We start from the raw sequence: 20,246 nt of genomic DNA, 5'->3' as shown, positions 1-20,246 counted from the left end.
TTTTGCTCTCAATTGCCTCTAAAGCTTAAAAGTCACCACCTTATTCTCGGAAACTCACTATTTACTCCAATTTCTCTTGTTTTATGTATTGTGTAGTTAACCGTTAAGTTTACTTAAGTGGCATAATTATGGCCCACTTATGATTGACGTGGCAAAAGTACGAGTTTGAATTATAAAGGATTAAATTGATAAATTATCAAAACATAAAGACCAAAATTAAAAATAAAAAAAACCGACGCCTCTTCGCTTCCCTTCTTCCCGCCCCTTAAATAGAACCCCTTCCTCACATCCCTCCACATTTAAAAAATCCAAACCTCTCTCTCTCGTTTCCCAGAAGCCAAACACTCACTCAAACGTTCAACCACAACAAAGATGCTCGCCACTCTCAAGTAAATCGCAGATCTGAAAGCTCCATTTTCTTCCTTTCAGCTCGAGTCACCGAGTGTTCTTCTCTGAAGTTGAAGACTAACTTTATCTGCGATGATGCTCAGGGCCGAAGAGCAGAGCCAGCAGCTGCAGCTCGTCGAGCGCGAGGACATTGAGGATGAAGAGGACCTGTTCGAAGCGATCGACAAGTGTAAGCTTCCTCACGACCTTCTCTTCCGTTCACTTTCCGATTACGTACTTCAATTCTCGATTTCTACAGTTTCAACAGTGTTCTCGTTTAATTTTAGGAAAATCGAAATCGTAAAACTAATTTTCTCGATTTATTTGAATATTTATTGTTTCTAGCTCGATTGGTTTCTGTTATCGAATTCCATTTCACCTTTTTGCCTCTCATTTGTTAATTTCTGTTGGATTTGCTTTATTTCTCTCAAAAACTCCTCAAATCCTAGCGGTATCACTTCGTTTAAGTAATTAAGTTTAATTTCTTGGTGAAATAGAATTAGTTTCATATGATTCTCACACTAGACGTAAATTTTGAGGGATATTTGCCTCAAAAGCGAGTTTTGTGCAGTGATTGCTCAGGGAATCAATGCCGGAGATATTAAGAAGCTTCAGGATGCAGGGATCTACACCTGCAATGGCTTGATGATGCATACAAAGAAGGTACAAACGAATTTCAGTTCCGATTTCTTAATCTGTGCGTGTTAAAGTTCCTTTTCCTTACTCCGATTTCTGTTTGGCAGAACTTGACTGGAATCAAAGGATTATCAGAGGCAAAAGTTGATAAGATATGCGAAGCTGCTGAAAAGATAGTGGTTAGCACTTAGCACTCAAGATTTTCCATATTTTGAAACATTCATGTGTGATTTTCTTTGAATTTCTGCGATTGCTAGCCTTAGTTTTGTTTTTCGTAATGTACTTTTTTCGTTTATGTTTTTGCTTTTCAGAACTTTGGATATATTACTGGAAGTGACGCTCTGATCAAAGTAAGTTCACAGTTGCTATAGTTGTGATTTGACTCTATGCAAATCCAGTAGATCTGAGCCGTCAGATTAAGTCCTCTTTCTCTCGCACAGATTTATCAAGAGCAGAGGTCATGCTCTAATGTAAAATTGAGAAGTTGAATTTTGTTTTTGTGTACAGAGAAAGTCTGTGATTAAGATTACAACCGGAAGCCATGCCCTTGATGAACTTCTAGGCGGTAATTTTCGCTGTTAGTTATTCAATCTGGTATGGTTTATTGTGATTACTTGTTTGTTTGAGGTAATTTGTGTGAAAATAAAATGAAGGTGGAGTTGAAACTATGTCAATCACGGAAGCGTTTGGAGAATTCCGGTGAGGACATTAGTCATATATAGCACTGTTTCTTTGATGCATTATTGCCGTCCATTGCTTGTATCGAAACTAGGAAGCTTTCATTTGCAATTGCAATTCTAATATTTTGACACGAACTTCTTTACTGCCATATAAAATGTTGATATCAGGTGTGGGAAAACACAGCTTGCTCATACTCTCTGCGTTTCTACACAGGTTCCTCTCTCTCCTGAGTTATTTCATATCATACAGGGAAATCATTTAGCCATTGGGTAGAACTCTGTCAGGTTCTTTTACTAACTCGAAAATAAGTCTGGGATTTGAGTAGAGTTTTGAAATGTCAGCGTCTATTGACTGCAATTCACAATTTTTCTTGCATTAGTTTTAAGAATCTAAGATGATAGACTTCGATTTGCTATAAGGGTTATATATGATCCGTTGATAATCGTGCTGTGCTGTGTGGTTTAGTGATAATTGTGGTTTTCGAACTGCTGCACGCCAAACATTCTAAGGCGTAATGCCAGGATATCACGTATTGGAATATGAGTTTTAACTCGAATATCAGAAGATACGCATCAAGCCTTGCTGACTGAGATTGTCTATTACTTTGCAGCTTCCCACCAACATGAAGGGAGGGAATGGAAAAGTTGCTTACATTGATACTGAAGGAACCTTGTATCCTTTCTGTTTGTCCATCTCTTTTAATATTTCGTACAACGTATTTCGATGAAAAAATGAACAAAATTAGAATTAGCTTAAACAAATCCAATTTAGTTCAATTCAAGTATGTTGTCTTCTTAACCATATGCACCTGCAGCCGACCTGATCGAATTGTGCCAATAGCTGAAAGATTTGGCTTGGATCCAGGAGCTGTCCTGGACAATGTAAGCTTTCATTTTCTCCATATACAGCAGTTAAAGCTGCGAGCGATTATATTTCAGAACTAACCGATTTTCTTCTGCTGCAAAGATCATTTATGCTCGTGCATATACATATGAGCATCAGTATAACCTGCTTCTTGGTCTGGCTGCAAAAATGTCTGAAGAGCCATTCAGACTTCTGGTAAGACTTCACTAACCGAAACTCTTTACGGACAAATATCAACAGTCCAGGAATATTGATTCATATCGTCATGTTTTTTCAGATTGTGGATTCGGTGATTGCCCTCTTTCGAGTTGACTTTACAGGACGAGGAGAGCTTGCAGACCGTCAGGTCTGCTCCAAAGACTCCCTGCAATGTCTTAGATTTAGATTTGGTGTTGTTCTGACATGAGAAAACTTTTATATGCAGCAAAAACTAGCTCAGATGCTTTCCCGACTAACGAAGATAGCTGAGGAGTTCAACGTTGCTGTCTACATGACCAACCAAGGTAACGCCCGACTTTTGAGGATTTTTCTGTACTCAAATCATTTTGAAATCAATAAAAAAGCTCAGGGCTTACTGGTGAATCATATAATTGTGCAGTGATAGCCGACCCTGGTGGCGGAGTGTTCATATCAGACCCAAAGAAACCAGCAGGAGGACATGTGCTTGCCCATGCTGCAACAATCAGGCTGATGTTCAGGAAGGGCAAAGGCGAACAGCGTGTCTGCAAGGTGTTTGATGCCCCAAACCTGCCCGAGGCTGAAGCAATATCCTTCACAGAGTCTACACTTTGAATTTTCTGATTGTCCTCATCATCTATAGCAAGAATATGATCGTAAATCCAAGATGACGAAAAATTGCAGGAACTGCCTATATTCATTCGTTGTTATTCTTGACAGAAACGCACGTTTTTCAGATAACCGCAGGAGGCATTGCCGATGCAAAGGACTGAAGTTGACGGCCTTCGTCAACACAAGAGGCAATGGAGATGCTATCTATATAATCGTAAATTGGTTCAAAACTTTAGTGACACGCGAAGTAACTTTCCTAAGAGTTGGCGCACGAGAGCATGTTCACTCTTGCCTGTGCTCCGAGGTATAGCTTAATTTTGCTGAGCATAAACATGGTGCAGTAGCAACAACATATGTTAGAAATTACTAGTCGAATACCAAAACATCTACTTCACTTTAACATGCTTCCATTACACGGTTCTTGAATGTATCTCTTGTGTTTCTTTCTCCCGAATCAACTCAGAAGCTTCGGGGAAAAGATCGGCCCCCAAGGGCGCGGTACGAGAGACAATTTCATCTAGAAAGCAGTATTATTTGATGTTCTATGCCATAAGGTTCTAAGGGCCGTTACAGCTTTGTTTTGATAGTGAGCAATTACATAATCGTGTCTTACTTTCAAATTTTCAATAACCATATAAACCATGGTAGCCATATTAAGGCAAACGGAGTCTCATTACGGAAAAATGATAGAGAAAAGTCAGATCAGAACTAATTCGAGGCCTACTTAATAGCCTTCTCAGTGAAATTAGTTACGAACTTAGTAATTTGACGACCAGTTGGCAGCACTCCCAACTCTTGGGATGCCACTCGATTCCTTCTTAGTATCAGCATCGACCTTGAAGTTTGCTCCGCACATTTCACCCGAGCTATCCACACGTGGCACCGCCTTCAACTCATTGTGGGGATGCTCATAACTCCTCAAGCCTCCAGAGGAAGTGAAAAAACAACCTGAGAGGAACAATACCCACATAGTTATTAGCAGTCTACCTCTCATACCGAGGATTCAAAGGAAAGCAATGCCATGTGAAACAAGAAAGGTAAGCAGACAAAAGACCTAGATTATCCCAATGAGCAAGATGAGAGATCCATTACATGTTTACATGTGAATCAATTCCAAATTCTGATACACAAAACCATGGATTCCATACTACATTTGTGGCATCATATTCTTCCACGATTGAGATATAGCCGAAACATTATACAACGTGGAAATGCTACACATTTTGTTCTATCGGGCCTAATACATTTGGTTATAGTTATATACCTTTAGGAAATGGTGCAAAAGAATTCCCGCAGCCCTTCTTCACAACTTCTGAATCATCTGAAAGAACAAGATGGCCTTCAGAATCAGTTCCCCAGAAGAACGGAACATTCCCATCAGGATCCTGCACAAGAAAAGGGGTTGGCTCAACTACAAAACCAAATGACCAGTGGAAAGAAAGAGATCACAAGAACTTGAAAGTAAACAAGGAAGGGCAAGTGCCAATTGAGGACACATTCTACGGAAGGAGGTTTACTTACAGTAGCTATAAAAGTGGCTTTGGAAGCACTGTCAAAGAGAACAAATGCAAACTTCCCTTGGATATCTCTCACAACCTGGTCGGCAGGATAAGGACCTCGGTCTCTCAGAGTCCTGAAAGCTTCAATAACAATGATCACCTCATTGGCTGTCTTGTTCAATCCATATTGTTGCTTAAGAAGAGCAACATTCTCTATGTGGCCTTGGAACAGGCAGAAAATGTCGTCCACAACCGCAAACAACCTAACCAACATACAATGAATGAATATGTCAAACATTAAATGCAACAGAAAATTTCGTTTTTTTTTTTTTTTTTTTTGGGAGAGAATTGATACGAGAACAAAGTCGGAGTTAATTTCTCAATGCAATTCCAAAGCTAGTGATCATTAACCACAACAAAATCATAAGAATCAATCTTCTGCACTACAAAACAATTAAAAAAAATGGCATTCAAATGAATGAAAAGCAATAAAGCTATGATCTCAGTCCAATTAATATATGAAATTATACTTAAATTACTAGGAGGATATTGCCAAAGAGTTAAAACTGTCTTTTTGCTCCAAATCTCCACCAAACAAACCATATGTTCTTTGTCCTTCTCAAAAAAACAAAGAATTTACAGGAGGTAAAACTACATCACCAAATTTATGCAGATCATGCCTTATAAGCCCTTTACAAAATTCAAAAATAATAAAAGCAGATAAACAAATTAAATTGAATGGCCAAACTCACGATTTCTTACAAATAAGGCCTAAATACATATGATCAAACATAATTTTTATTATTTTTTTGTCAAACTCCATGAAAACACTCTGGAACAGATTTAATCCAAACCAACGTTCTCCGATCGTCAAAAAACTGATATCAATCTGTACCAAAACTAAGATCAACAAACACACACAGAAAAAGCCAACGACCCACGAATCTAAAAGCTAAGATCGACCAAAAACTACAAAAACGACCGAAAACAAAGAAATGGGCAATCATAATTTCTTGTTTTCTTTAAAGGGTATCTTCCACTTTGTTTATTTTAACCAAAAAAAAAAAAAACCGACCCAGGAATCATCGAGTTCGGATCAACCAAAAACTACAAAAACAAAGAAATGGGCAGTCTTAATTTGTTGTTTTCTCTGAAGGGTATTATCCATTTCACTAATTTTCCCAAAAAGAGAGATGATCTTCAATGATGTTGTACCTTGGAAGAAGAGGGTTCTGTCTGTCGAGAGAGTAGGCGATTAGACCAGAAGCGCCAAGATTGACAGTGACGGAGGAAGGATGCACAGAAGCAAACTGCTGCGCCAGAAACCCATCTTTCAGGGCGGAGGCTGATCCGGACTGAGGGCTCTGCAGCGCCTCCGGGCATTTGGCGACCGACTTGTCGAACACTGCCAACATTTTCTGGATCGCTTAGTTTATCGATGAGTCAAACACACACAAAGAAATGGCGGATAAACGCAGGGAGGGAGAGAGAGAGAGAGAGAGAGAGAGTTGGATGTATGATCTAAAATTGATAATTTGTCTTCTATGGGTAATCACCGATTAATATTATAAGCTTTTAGAAAGGACTTTTGGTCTTCCAATGTTACCCTTACTACTTTGTACAAATTACAACTATTTGTTCCCATCTTGCCAGTAAATATCTTTTCTATTGACTATAATTGGTTTTGCCAAAACCAGGAAAAATTGGTTACAATTACATTTACGAGTAAATTCTCTGCAATAATTAGTGTCACACAGGTTTTGTAATAATAATATTCTTTCTTTGTTCTTTTGAGTTGTAATATTTTAGTTGCTACATATCAATGTACATGAACACTAATTTGTAATTTTCTTTTAAAAATGACCACTGTTGACAATCAACGGTCATACGTTCTTTTAAAGTTCTAAAAGACTACTAAAAATATCACCTTATTTATCTCCACAAGCAAATCCGCCACCTTGGAATTTGGGTTAAATGCATTTAAGTTGAGTTGACTATTTTTCAATACAAAGGAAAGATCGCATGGAGTATTACTTGTGACACACCCCGATCTTAGAATCAAGACGTGCTGGTCGTCACGTGAGCGTGACGTAGCCAAAAGTGCGACACAGAAGCAAGATATAACAGAAATATGAAGGAATTTAAACCAACCACTAGCAGTAATAACCTACTAGCATAAAAGAGGGAATTATAAAGTAAAACACACGAATTCAGAGCGTAGGTATCAAGTGCAGTCAAGTAGGACCATAATTAAAAGTGCAACACCCGCAGGTAAGTCCTACATGCAGTACGTCTGTCAGAATGCCGAAAAAGACCTCGAGAGTCACCAACGGCTAACTAGAACTTGGAGGGGCGCAAAACAAAGATGAGTGGGTCAGTAAAACCAAAGATTTTCCAAAAACATTTCATTTAAAACGTTTCTAACCCTTCACCGTAAAACCTGTATGATTTCTCAGAAAAATAGTATATAAACGTATATATACATATATCATCAAAACTCCGCTCACCATCTATCAACATAACATCTCAAAAAGAATATGTCATGCCATGCCAAAATATAATATGAATGCATCAATATAAATCAGGTGAAATAATAAATCAACCGGAGACCCTATAGTGGTCCTGTACGGCTGATTCTATAGCTCAATATCCCATCCAGCCGGAGTCACCAACTGTGACCTGTACGGCACTACACTGCACATAAGTCGGAACTACCTATAGTAGTCTGTACGACTAAGATGGTGAAATAATACGCTCTAGTGCTTCTCTCATCAATCATCTGTGCACATAACCCACCAGTCGGAACCCCTCTAATGGTCTGTACGACTGGCATGTCGGAACCACCTCTAGTGGTCTGTACGACATCCACCTACTTGGATCCAAGGCGAGCGTGCGGTGTGGTGAATACTATAAGCACTAATACCAAAGGTGCAGTTTATGAGCTCACAACGCAATCACATCATCATTCATATAAACCATATAAACTCACCTGATACTCACCTGTGCGTCCACGGCATCAATTCACACATATATATGCATCAATTATCAATTCATAACTCATAATATGCATGCATGGTATTTTAGAAATATAATTTCATTTAATTTCGATTTTTGGGAAAAATAGATAGCATATAGGTAAATACAGAAAAATACTGCCCACTCACTGGTAAGTCGATGGGTCGTAACCCCCGTGACGTCCCTGGATGCGCTCGTCCTCGGGATAGGTGTCACCTATATGCGAAACAACTATAAAAACGTTAATTTAAACACATAACCAACAATTCGAAATAACTTCTCATACGGTGCTCAATTTGGGTATATGAATATACCACATCGACTTGTAGATTCAATTCGGGACACTCTCCTTTTTTATTGTATGCTTCCCTGATCTATGAATAAAACTAACCATGTCGTATTTGTAACAAGTTCAGTATCTAGTTAAAACTTAAAACTAACCACATGCAGTGATAGCTTAGGGTCTGTTTGGTATTGATTTTAGATCTAATTTTTTTGTAAACTGTCAATTAGTACTCCAAAAATCTCATTCTGCACTTCTTACTTACAAGTGTATTTCTCTTTCTGATTATAAAAAATTTGAATTACATAATGATTTTTTTAGAGTGCTAATAACAAATATTTATTTATTTTTGGAACATTTACGTAAGTGCTATTCTGGGAAATTCTCTTGCATGCATTAAGAAGCTCATTTCCCTTTTTTTTTAAGGAAAACTAATGAAAAAGGCTTGAAAACTTTGAGTTTTAATGATAAGGACAAAATAAAGGGTAAAATGAATAGTACCAGAATTGACTTTTTAGTGTAAAAATGTAATTTTTCGTTAAAGTGAACAGTACTAGGTGCTTTTCGTTAAAGATCCCTTTTTTTTATGGCAAAAGAATAAGAAGCTCCTTTCGGATAATCAGCAACACGCTATTCTTGTCATTTTGCAGTCAACTAATTCCATGACATTTCAAAGTGCCAGACAACCAAAATCGTATGAACTTTTCATAACTTGTTACACAAAAGACGTATCTGAACTAATCTATAAGGCTCATCCTGCTGTTAAAATAGACAATGACACGACCCAAGCAGCTCAAACCCGATTGTATGCAACCGATTTGCTGAAAAGTTTGCGAATGTATACGACTTGTAAAGCACTCGCAGCAGCCAGCGCAAGATACTCTGCCACTGTATACAACACAACCCGTCTCCTTGTGCTCTCGTTTGCTGTGGCAGGCACAAAAACAGAATGTGATCAGAATCATAAGATGTTACCAGGTCCTAAAACGTGGATGTATTATCTACCGCATTATTTCGTTACTTAGTACTGGCATGAGCTAACAAGAAGCAGGTTAATGATATGTGGGTAGCCACTGTAAAATGGTTGTCATGAGAGTTCTTGACTTCATAACCTATGCACACAATCAACAACATTGGAGTATCACAAAAGTAACCAAGTAGCCCACATCGGTCCAGCATTAATTTTAACACTTGCACATGACTCAACGTTTTATTACCATCTCAGTTAATACCTAAAATAAGCTGTCGAAAATTTTGATCTAATGAACTAATATTTGATAAGTTAGCTAAACGCGGGTTGTACAGTACTACACATTCAGTAGATAGTTATCAGCAAAGATACATTTTCAGTTTTATCAAAGCATAACTAAGTATTACTATTAGCATCATAACATGTGAGTATAGAATTGCAAAGGGAATAATAAACAAATCAAACGGAAGATATTGTAAACACAGATACATATGGTAATGAGGACATATAGGCCTCGTTTGTTTGACCTCCTTAGCTAGGACTGGACTAGCTAGGACTAATAACCCATGTTTGGTATAGCAAGGGACTAGGTTAAATGGGATTAGCTCGGACTCGTGCCGACTAACTCCTTCGCTCGCTGATCTTAGCTAAACCCCTCGAAAACGACGGGATTGCTAATCCCGTCTCCACCACCACCAATATCCCGCGAACCCAGTCATCAAAATCTAGCCTTTTTGCCAACCTCCATCATCCAGCGAACCCAGCGAACCCAACCCCGTATTTGCTTTCCGACGAACCCACAACCTAAATTTCCCGACGAACAGACAAAAGAACATTTAACACTTAATCGATATGCAGAAACGGGTTCTCCATTTTCGTCGATTGAACTGGAATTAGACCCATAAAACAAAGATAACAGTCTTCGCCTAAAGAACTTTGGATCCGAAAACGATCTTCGCAATTTGAGATCCCTCTGCCACACTGCAACTCCTACTCCAAGCGTTTCCTTGGAGGCGAAACGAAATGAATACAAGGGGAGAGAGGGGAGAGGGGACAGTGGTACATATGTGAAACAGAAGAAAAAGGAAGGGGGAAGGAGGAGACGGAGGGCGGAGAAAAAAATGGAAAATGATAAAGAGGGAGGCATATAAAACAGAGAAGAAGAGGAGTAGAAAAAATGGAAAATGATAAAGAAATAATAAAATATTAATTGATATAGATTAAATTTTTAAAAAAATATTAATAAATATAGATTAAATAATATAATATTATAGTCCTGCTTCTTAGTCCGACACTGCACCAAACGCTTCACTAAGTTAGTCCAGCTTAGTCTAGTCTAAGCCAGTCCAGTTTAGTCCCTGAAACTAGTCCAGTCCGAGACAGTCCGATGTAACAAACGCACCCATAGAGATTAAAATTCAAGAAATTCCCATACGCTCACACAAAGTGGGGAGCAAGGGTCCTCGTTAACAAGTAGGGCATAGATCTAATTGCAGTACACTATAATGATATAGCATGACTGCAACATTGACAATTTTCTTGGTAAAGAGAGACCAAAACTTACTATGACGATGTCGAACATCACGTGCTTTCAAGTACTTCTGCTCTAATGTAACTGATTCCAACGCCTCTCTAAGCTCAGCAATTTTAACATTTATAGGGTCTAGATGCTCTGCAACAAACAAACATCTAAAGGTTAAAGAAAATCAAAGGGGGGCAGAGAAAAAACTGAAATTAGTCTCATATGTGTTACTGAGACTAACATACTTCAGCAAGCAATTCATAGTAGTTGACAGTTAAAGCGGAAAAGTATTTTCCTTTTGGCCATTCAGGACAACAATTACTTCAAATTGCATATCGAAAGTTGAAAAGAAAATAACACAATGAAAACATATTGACAGAGAATTTCACAAACCATCTTTCGCAATATTGTGCTCGTTGGGAATATGTCCAACATGAATGTTAAAGGAAACAGTCTCTGGTGTTGAGTAAGGATTGTGGAAACAAAATTTGTACATCCCACTTCTTGGGGCTTTAAACTCAAACTTATCCCCAGATGTTCCCTTTGAAGTGTGCACCGTATTACCACCAGGAGATGTCACCTGCACAAAATACAACCATTAGGAATTTTTTTCATCAAGTAAAAGTTTTTTTGAAAGAATAGGTGCAGCCAATGCAGACAAGACGCATACAATAACAAAAATCAAGGATGTTAAGAAAACAAAATCTCTAGAAGAGGAAGGAAAGATAGATAATCCTTCTTGGTCCATTTACAGAAAGAGAGTTGCATGCCTTCAAATGCTTGGTGATCCCTCTCAACCCACCAACTCTAAGAAACAAATATCGAACCTGCCCTCCAAAGACCAAAAATCACTAACAATCTGCTCGCTAAACTCCAATCTAGCCAGATACCATTTCCTACACTCTTATGCAATACCCAAGTCCCAACCAATACCAAGCTAGAGAAAACAGAAGTCATAGTGCCCAAGCTACAAAGTAGAGAATAGGTATGTCATGAACCGACTCTTTTGAGTTCTTAGTTCTTATGAACAAGAACCTCACCCCTTTTTGGTCCAATTATCCAATGTCAAAATCCCTTATTTAAGCAAGAACTTAAATTGCCGCCATGGAAAAACTGGGTGGATATAAACATACCCAACAGTGAAACGTAATAAGATCCAAATTATTTGCAGCTGAAAACTAATAATTCTTATAAAATTGGATACATGATATTTTCATATAACACCATATTTTGGTTCCTAATGATGCACATTGTCATAATCTATTTTACAAGTACTGCATGCATTCAGTATCACAATGGTTCAAACCCCTATACTCCACATCTAAATTTAAAGTTATAAGCAAAGCATCTCAAGTATATGTCTAATGCAGTAGTATTATTGAAATATATCTAGCAATACTTTGAAGGTTCGAATAATAAAATTTAACATAAATTTCAACTTAAATGACACAACCAAACTGAATTTTAACTTACCAATTTTATGAATTACCACAGAATATTATTAATCCAGGAAGGAAACAAAATGGAAATCTTGAGCAGTAGTTTTACTAAAATCACAGACAAGGTTGTTTAAAAAATTTGTGCAAGATGGAGAGAGGCGTGACTATCTGAAACGGGTTCTCCCTACTAAGCACACCTGTAAGGATTAGTAACCGTCACCATTACGATCCACTACTTCTTCTATTCTTTTTGAAGCACAGACTATAGCGGGATATTCAGACAGCCAATGTAGCCCTATTTTTGACAATTTCTCCAAGACCTTCCCTGGGTTCTCATCAGTTCCCACCTACTTGAACTATGTCTACTTCCTTGATGCTGCTACAAACACTTGAAAAAGAGCAGACCTTTGCTTAATAATCTTATCAGTTATCAATATTTTCGATTCGGGGGTTTGAATTTCGAAACCAATAAACTAAGAATATCAAATAGTCTTCAGAACTGGCTTTGACTTACAACATCAAGATTGCAGCTTCAATTACCAATTTTAGTTCAAAAATCGATATCTTCAAAAAATTCCAACAAATTTTAATACCAAACAATTTAAAATCGACAATCTATAAGCAGATCCATTCCACAACTCACAAAACCCCCCAAAATTAGCCCCCTGCATAAACCCTAAAACCCAATTTGGCAAAATTTCGATGCAATAGCGGTTTGGGGATAAAATGTGAAAAGATAAAAACAGAACTCACGATTAAGTCGAGGCCAGGATGATCCGCGCCCCAGAAAATATCGTGATCGACGACCACGAAGTTGCCCGAAACGGTGTCGCCTTCGTAGAGCACATACTCGTACAAGCATTCGACATCGTTCACTGTCACCGATAGCGATGCGATCTTTCGGACGAAGCTCACGAGAAGAAGACCAATCAGCATCAAACCCTTCGCGCTTCCCTCCATTTTTTTGTCTTTTCAGTTTTGGGGTCTGAGAGATTCAAACTCGATGACGACAGCTTGAAGTTGAAGAAGAAGAAGACGACGGAGAAGAAGAAGCAGGGACGGTGAAAACGGAGATTGATACGTGGCGATTGACTATACGTCCTTGACACGTCGCTCACTCGGGCCACGTAAGCAGCCGGTTCAACTTAGTATCATTGCGCCTACGGGATTTTCTTTGTGGGATTGGCTTTGGTTGTTAGTTTTGGGCCAGTTAACATTCTGTATGTCGTCTGCATATACGACTCGAACTTGGGTTGGGCTAACTTGAATTTAGTCGAACTCAACCCAAGTTTGAGTCGAGTTTTGAATAAGTTTGAGTTAACTAGAGGTTACTCTATGGGTTGGGTTCCATCTTTCATTAGTATATTCAATAGCCAAGTATGCCTATGTAAGTCTTTTGATCTCAAAATGTGAATTGTCGTGGCAATGTCATCAGTTTGTTTAGCTTTTTATTGCACAAGTATTTCTGATTAGTTGAAGATGGAAGAAAAGTTTCAAACCCCTTTAGTTAAACTAGGCAGTCAAGGATTGGAGGTAAGCATGTTTTCATCTCACATCAATTCCTCTGAAATCAACTATATTATACATATTTTTATTATCTACTTTTTCTGCATGTAGACAAAACACCCTGCTTTTTTTATTATCATCTACTTTTTCTGCATGTAGAAAAAACAAGTGCAACTTTCCAATTGTGATCAAGATTATTATACATATTTATATTTATTTATTATTTACAATAAAACAGGGTGTACCGTTGACCATTCTGATTTTCATTACTTTGTAATGATAACAACCACCACTATTACATCTCACAATACATAAAGATTTGATTGTTTATTTAAAGTATTTGTTGGCTTTTAAAAATTTGTCCCATTGTGAGATTTTTCTTCCGTTAAATCAGACTTTTGTTGGGTGTGTGAGAATGTGAAAAGTTTGTCTCTTTGTATGATTTAAATGTTTTTTCTTGGTATGCTTATATCAAACAATATTAACAAATAGACGTTTGTCGTATTAATAGTGTTAGCACCCACATAATGACTTTGGATGTTATTAAATGGGATGGTAGCAATGGCATAGCCATTCACAAGGCTAAGGTGCCCAATGAGGTTTTCTGTAAGTGTAGTATTATTCATGCACTTATTTTTACTTCGTACACACTTCTCTTAATTGTCGGTTGTTCAGATCGAATGAATTGAAAATGATCACTGACAAAATATTAATAAAGATGTGTTGGAAGTAAAAATGGGTTTGTGAATAGATCTATTCTTTTGTAAACTCATGCTTATAGCCTACTCAATTTCAATACATATTATTATTAATGTATATTTAGTAGAGGAGAGGTAGTAAATAATAGTTTTAACGGGGTGTGATATCCACACACCCCATTGTACTTCTCACGCACCTTTTTAATTTTCGGCCGTCGGATCAGATGAATTGAAGAAGATCAACGGACAGAAATCATCAAGGGGTGTGTGAGAAGTAAAATAGGGTGTGTGGATAGCACATCCCTAGTTTTATGCTAAAAATTATAAATTAATTGTATCTCTAGTCCCCCGTTATTCTATTCTTTAAAGGAAAAAACCATTTACCTTATGTAGTTTAGCCTCTATGCTTCTTACTCAAGAAAAGATTAATAAGTTCTTTAAATACACAATTAAATCCCTATCTCTGCAATTCCTGACTTTCTGTTGCACTTTTTCAATGGATGTCATATTTGGTATGTTCTTAATCTCTTTATTTACTTATTCTTGATTTAATTAGTAGGTTAATTATTTATATGGTCCTTGAATTTATCGGTTAGGGTTATGATTTTGAGAATAGTTTATATTATATTGATTATTATATATTTTATATAAGCAAAAAAAAAAAATAAACATATGATTTTATGGTACCATTTTCAACTAGTCCACTCAACAAAAAAAATCCTAGCTCCACCCTTGGATGGTAGGTATTGGTCTCCTTGCCTTTTTTGTGTGTATTTTATATTGGCAAATAGGAACAATGGGGTTGTATGAAGAAAAGATAGATGGTCAACAGTACACCCGGTTTTAGTATAGAAATAATAAATAAATATAAATATACACTGTTGTTATATGTTATGATTTATTGCATGGAGAATTGAGAAAAAAAGTTAAAGACAATTCCGTGTTTTTGAGTTACAGCAATTAGTAAATATATAATGACATTGATTAGTTCACTTAAGAGTTTAATCCTTCGTTGGTTTATTTGTATTGTGAGAATGAAAGCAATGGATAAGGAATTTTTCCTTTTATTAGCACTTATATGAAGTAGGCATATTATGCAATACAAGTTCTACATTCATTTAGTAAATATTGAGTTTATTTTTATCGAATAGTGACATTTGATTCAGGTTTAAGCTTCTTAAATGTTTGTATTTTGAAAATTGATTTCAATGGTCTTTTATGAATTTTTTTTTTTGCTTACATAATTATGTGCTGCTTCAGGGACACCTACTGCAGTGGGCACAACTTATGAGACTCAGAAGGAATGACGACTGCTCCTTCCTCTTCCAGATGATCTCGTGCTTAATGATCGTGAGTTTGAAAATCTTTGGCAACGATTTCAAAACAAAGAAATTTTTGTTGTTAGTAATCCATCGACAATTAATGAAGGTTTGTTGTAATTTTTTTCCTTTGTTGGAGTGTTCTAATGCTATGTTTTCCATTGCACAACTGATGAATTGTTCTCTTATCTTTCAAACATAATCTTCCATACAATTTTCAATCCCGCAGCAGAGCACGGGTTGAAGTTTCTAGTAAGCTCTATTTGTAAAGATGTATTCCGGACTATCCTCTTCTCATCATTAAAAAATAAAATAAAAACATCTTTTTCTTATTTGTCAATGATTGATGCTTTAATTTTTAATTTGTTCTAGTAAAAAATCACACAATCAATCTTATTTCAGCATTGCTATCATGTGAAGAAACTATAAGGCAAACTTATTAAAAGAACAGCAAAAATACATATGTCAAGAGGGACCTTAAACAGCTATATGAACAACGAATCAAAACCATTTATAACAAAACCTATAACAAAGAAGCTGATGAAAATTATGCTTCGATTTTCACTTGCCATAATGTTTTAAAACAAATTAATTAATCTGATATATAGAACAAAGTGCCAAAATACACACACACATAGTGGCGAAGCCACGTGAGGGCGAGGAGTGGCGGCTGCCACTCCCCTCGTCGGAAAAACAAGGCTGGAGCACTGGCCAGCCCTTCCACTCCTGCTGCTACTGCTCTTCATCTCCTCCGTTCCATAACTTCCATTCAGTCTCTCTTTCTGTGCTCTTTTTCAATCTCCAATCAGAGCAAAAGGTGCAGCAACGCTGCCCTTCCCTCGCCGGAAATCAAGCCCAGAAATTGCGGTTCGCCCCTCTGGTGTCGTCGGAAAACTTGCAAACTGAATCCATGTTTGTTGCAGCGATGCGGAGCAGCTACATTCTGTTATAAAAAAAAAAACCAAAAAGAAAACTTTAAACATTGTTGTTTGGCTTTAAAGATGCAATCTTTTTAACTTATTTTACCTTTACCAAACTACCCACGTGGGAGAACTACAGTAGATAACCAAAAGCAAAAGCTTTTACCTTTATGGGATAAGGAGTATCTCCCTGGCAAGTGGTTGAAACAACAAAAATTACAGTGCTCTATTGAGCTAAGCATTCCTAAGTAAAACAGTAAAAAAAAAAAAAAAAAAAAAAAGAGCAGCATAAGTAAACAATTTATTTATTTATTTTAGTGAAACGATAGCGTTAGTAAGTTAAATGTTAGATTAGCCATCAACGGAGTTATAACCCACACCATCACGCAATGACATAATACCTTTCCACCACTGTGGTAAATGACCACTTGCACAATTTATTATTATTTAGGCATTATTGTGCTAAATTTTTCTTTTTATTCCTCTCTCTTTTTTGTTTCTTTTAATCTGGACATTTTTATTAATCAGTTCTTCATGAAATTCATGAATTTATGATCGTAAACCATATAAGGTTTGGAAGCACTCTGGTATTTAAAAGAACTATATATAGGACTAATACATATAGAATTTGGTTTGTACAACAAACTGTACAAGGAATTCAACTTAAATGACCAAGTATAACAAGTGCATTTCCCGATAAACTAGAACTAATAAACATTAGGCATCACAACTTTCTTCTGATCATTCTTGAAATGTGTAGTAGAGAGTCAATGGTTATCAAATATGACAACATTTTATCATTTTGCTCTTCCCAAAAATCACAATTCAACCTATATTTATTCAAGACACCATCACCAGGGGTATTTTGGTCATTTGATAGGTATTGATTATAACAGACATTAATATTGTCCACTATTTGGTTGTCTAAATTTTTTAAGACCTTCTACCCTTTGAAGTAGGGCTGGAAAAAAATCCCAAAAATCCCAAACCAAACCAAAAAAATCCCGATCCCAAACCAAACAAATCCCAAACCAAAATTCCCGAAATTTTCGGGATGTAATCCCAAACCAAACCGAAAGTTTTGGTATGGGATTCGGTATTGCATTTCATTTTTTCGGTATTCCCATACCGAACCGAAAAAAAAAAAATATATATATATATATAATTTTTTAATTATAAGAGAATTATTTCAACCGTTGATTGTTTTGGATTTAATCTGTGCCGTTGATTTCTTTTTTAGGTCAGATCACATTTGAACATTTCAGTTCCTCCGTTCATTTGTTTCGAAGTGCAGCCCTGACCCTTAGCCTCCGGCCCTCACCAACGTCGTCCGTCCCTCACCAGACTGTTGAATTCCGACCAGCCACCGGCCCACCACCACACCATACTCTCGTCTCTGACTCTCCAGCCTTCCTTCACCACACAACCACCACTCTCTCTCGCGATCTCTCTCTCTCATGGTCACAGAACTGCATTGATTCGAGGGTTCTCTCTCACGGACAGAACTGGGGATCTCTCTCACGGTCTCACTTGGTTTTCTGAAATTAGGTAATTAATTTAGTTTTCTAAAATCTCTCTATCTCACTGTCACACACACACCTCTCGCTCTTTCTCTTTTCTTTTGCGATTTTGTCTCTTCACAGAATTTAGGCAGGTTTGTTGTGGTTTTCTAGGGAGCATTGATTCGAGGGTTATTAGTTGAAGTACTGCGTGAGTTTGGGTCAGAGAAGGTCATGCTGCAGCTTTCGGAGATGACATTGCAATTGAGTGTCTTGCCACAAAGTTTAAGCGAGAGATTTATGTGGTAAGGACAAGGAATGATTTTGATTGTTGCTCTGCATTTTTTTTCTTTTGCAATGGTGAAGTTTTTGCAATGTGTATGGGTGCAATTTCACATCACTATCGGTATAATTTTATACATGTTTGTATATCACCTCTTCTCTTATGATGTTTTGTTGAATTTTTTTAAGTAGTGCGAGTTACTCTTAGTTTCTGAACTTAATATTGAGTAAATGCTGAGTTCGAAAGCATGAGTGTCTAAAATAGTCTCACTCTAAAATCATTGAGTGAATGCTTATTTCGGAAGTTCAACTGTATTAACACTTATTGCACCAACTCCTGGGAAAGCTGAGTTGATATTTGAAGACTGCATTTTCCTACATTTTAATTTGTAAGATTTTAGTTTGGAATCATCAACACTTGTTTCTGTTTTGAGTCAAAAAGCTACCGCCCACCTTGTCCGTGTGCCATATGCTGCTATAGGCAGAAAAGGATAGTTATTCTCAGTTCTAGTATTAGTACACAGGCTAAACCTGTTTTTTGTGCATTTGATCATTTTTCCATTGCACTTTGTCAACATCGGGATACTGGCAAGTATGGATTGGTGAAGTTTTTGAGCATGAACCGGATTATTCATCTTCTTATGAAGCATTCTTGTCTGAAACTCATCTTCTTACAGGTTCAAGCACATGGTTCAGATGCGATGGTTGATGAAGAGAATTGTGTTTTCTTCCTTCCCCACCGACCAAGGAGTCAAATTTGTGAACTTCCCTTCTTTCTTTTCATGAAAGGAACAGGTAAAGAAAAGAAAGATCTTTGGCTGAAAATACATTTCTAGGCAGTTGATTAATTTTGTTCATTACCACTCTCAGCCTACGTATAATTCTGAACATTTATTGTACAGGTTGGTGTGGTGCCGGAGCTGCTGGCCGGTCTTGTTGATCATCGTGCCGGCCGTATAAATCAAGTTTGAGGCTGGGCCGCTTGCCAAAAGCCCAAAAGCCCAAAAGCCCAAAATTATTTTGGGATTCCCGATTTGTCCCGAAATCCCGAAACTATTTCGGGATTCCCGAAAATTGGGATTCCCGAAAATTTGGTTTGGGATTGGTATTGAAATTGGGATTCCCGAAAATTTCGGTATGGGAATCGGGACAAGGGTTTCGGTATGGGATCCCATACCGAACCACCCCTACTTTGAAGTCCCGCCCCTCCTCCCAAAAATTCCTGGCTTCGCCACTGCACACACACACACACACACACACACACATATGTATGTGTGTATATATATATATATATATATATATATATACATACAATCATAACACAGAAACATAAAGCTCAACTTTGTGCTAATTAGAATTTCTTTGTGTTGGGCATGCAATAATCTAGCTGCATTACTAAAAATATTAGAGAAGTTAAACCTTGAAAAATTATAGTGATAAGATTTATAACTTGTTCTTTGTGCTGTGTTTGGGGAGCCACATCTCTTAAACCACCATGTATGTATGTGGACAAGACAACAACAAATGCCCACAAATCAAACAAATGCAAGTAATGACTGTGAGAGAGAGATAGACTTGTTTCATAAAGATATATCATTACAGTAACATTCCGTGTCAATATGATGCAATAAAACATATTAATTTCTTTCTACTCGGAGAGGGTAGTCATAACTCATGAGCAATTACAATATAAATGTCCTCCCCCTAGTTGAAACATTTGAACAATGTGACCTCATAAATCACTGCCTAGCACATTGTGGTGTGTGCTTGAGCTACGTCTCTCAGACCACCAAGTGTGGACAAGAGAACGCGTGTCACAATGTTACTGAGTAAGCAAATTAACAAGAGACGGTTGCCAAAATATCCACCGTCCATTTTATTTTTATCGAATAGTGACATTTGATTCAGGTTTAAGCTTCTTAAATGTTTGTATTTTG

General features: G+C 37.2%; 3 protein-coding genes and 1 long non-coding RNA gene across 6 annotated transcripts; 2 read left to right on the top strand and 2 right to left on the bottom strand.

Annotated features, from left to right (window-relative positions):
• The first annotated feature begins 248 nt into the window (after nt 1–248).
• Nucleotides 249–3,959, top strand: LOC103403949 (meiotic recombination protein DMC1 homolog). 3 transcript variants are annotated; one of them, XM_070815889.1, is made up of 15 exons: nt 249–389; nt 492–577; nt 959–1,050; nt 1,131–1,202; nt 1,335–1,373; nt 1,531–1,588; nt 1,677–1,722; nt 1,872–1,917; nt 2,315–2,376; nt 2,519–2,585; nt 2,671–2,763; nt 2,846–2,914; nt 2,993–3,071; nt 3,167–3,347; nt 3,483–3,959. In XM_070815889.1, exons 1-15 carry the CDS (start codon nt 373–375, stop codon nt 3,484–3,486), a joined length of 1,011 nt encoding a protein of 336 aa, XP_070671990.1. In that variant the 5' UTR covers nt 249–372; the 3' UTR covers nt 3,487–3,959. The 3 variants fall into 3 exon arrangements, with proteins under 3 accessions (XP_070671990.1, XP_070671989.1, XP_028951538.2); XM_070815888.1 differs by having other exon boundaries at nt 3,167–3,330; nt 3,466–3,902; XM_029095705.2 differs by having other exon boundaries at nt 3,167–3,333; nt 3,474–3,757.
• Nucleotides 3,869–6,406, bottom strand: LOC103403948 (stem-specific protein TSJT1). Its single transcript, XM_008342794.4, has 4 exons — nt 6,072–6,406; nt 4,879–5,119; nt 4,622–4,742; nt 3,869–4,305 (listed from the first exon to the last, which is right to left on the bottom strand). Exons 1-4 carry the CDS (start codon nt 6,269–6,271, stop codon nt 4,115–4,117), a joined length of 753 nt encoding a protein of 250 aa, XP_008341016.1. The 5' UTR covers nt 6,272–6,406; the 3' UTR covers nt 3,869–4,114.
• Nucleotides 6,407–8,763: 2,357 nt separating this feature from the next.
• LOC103425701 (transmembrane emp24 domain-containing protein p24beta3) lies at nt 8,764–13,318 on the bottom strand. Its single transcript, XM_029096135.2, has 4 exons — nt 12,839–13,318; nt 11,040–11,226; nt 10,689–10,796; nt 8,764–9,081 (listed from the first exon to the last, which is right to left on the bottom strand). Exons 1-4 carry the CDS (start codon nt 13,043–13,045, stop codon nt 8,948–8,950), a joined length of 636 nt encoding a protein of 211 aa, XP_028951968.1. The 5' UTR covers nt 13,046–13,318; the 3' UTR covers nt 8,764–8,947.
• Nucleotides 13,319–18,253: 4,935 nt separating this feature from the next.
• LOC139192857 (uncharacterized) lies at nt 18,254–19,232 on the top strand. The gene is made up of 3 exons (XR_011577341.1): nt 18,254–18,332; nt 18,987–19,104; nt 19,212–19,232. It is a non-coding gene; the product is annotated as an uncharacterized lncRNA (long non-coding RNA).
• Nucleotides 19,233–20,246: the final 1,014 nt, after the last annotated feature.

This window comes from Malus domestica, chromosome 16 (assembly GCF_042453785.1).
Source record: "Malus domestica chromosome 16, GDT2T_hap1".
Taxonomy (NCBI): Eukaryota; Viridiplantae; Streptophyta; class Magnoliopsida; order Rosales; family Rosaceae; genus Malus; species Malus domestica.
The sequence above is the reverse complement of the archived record's forward strand: the minus strand, read 5'-3'. Positions and strand labels throughout refer to the sequence as shown.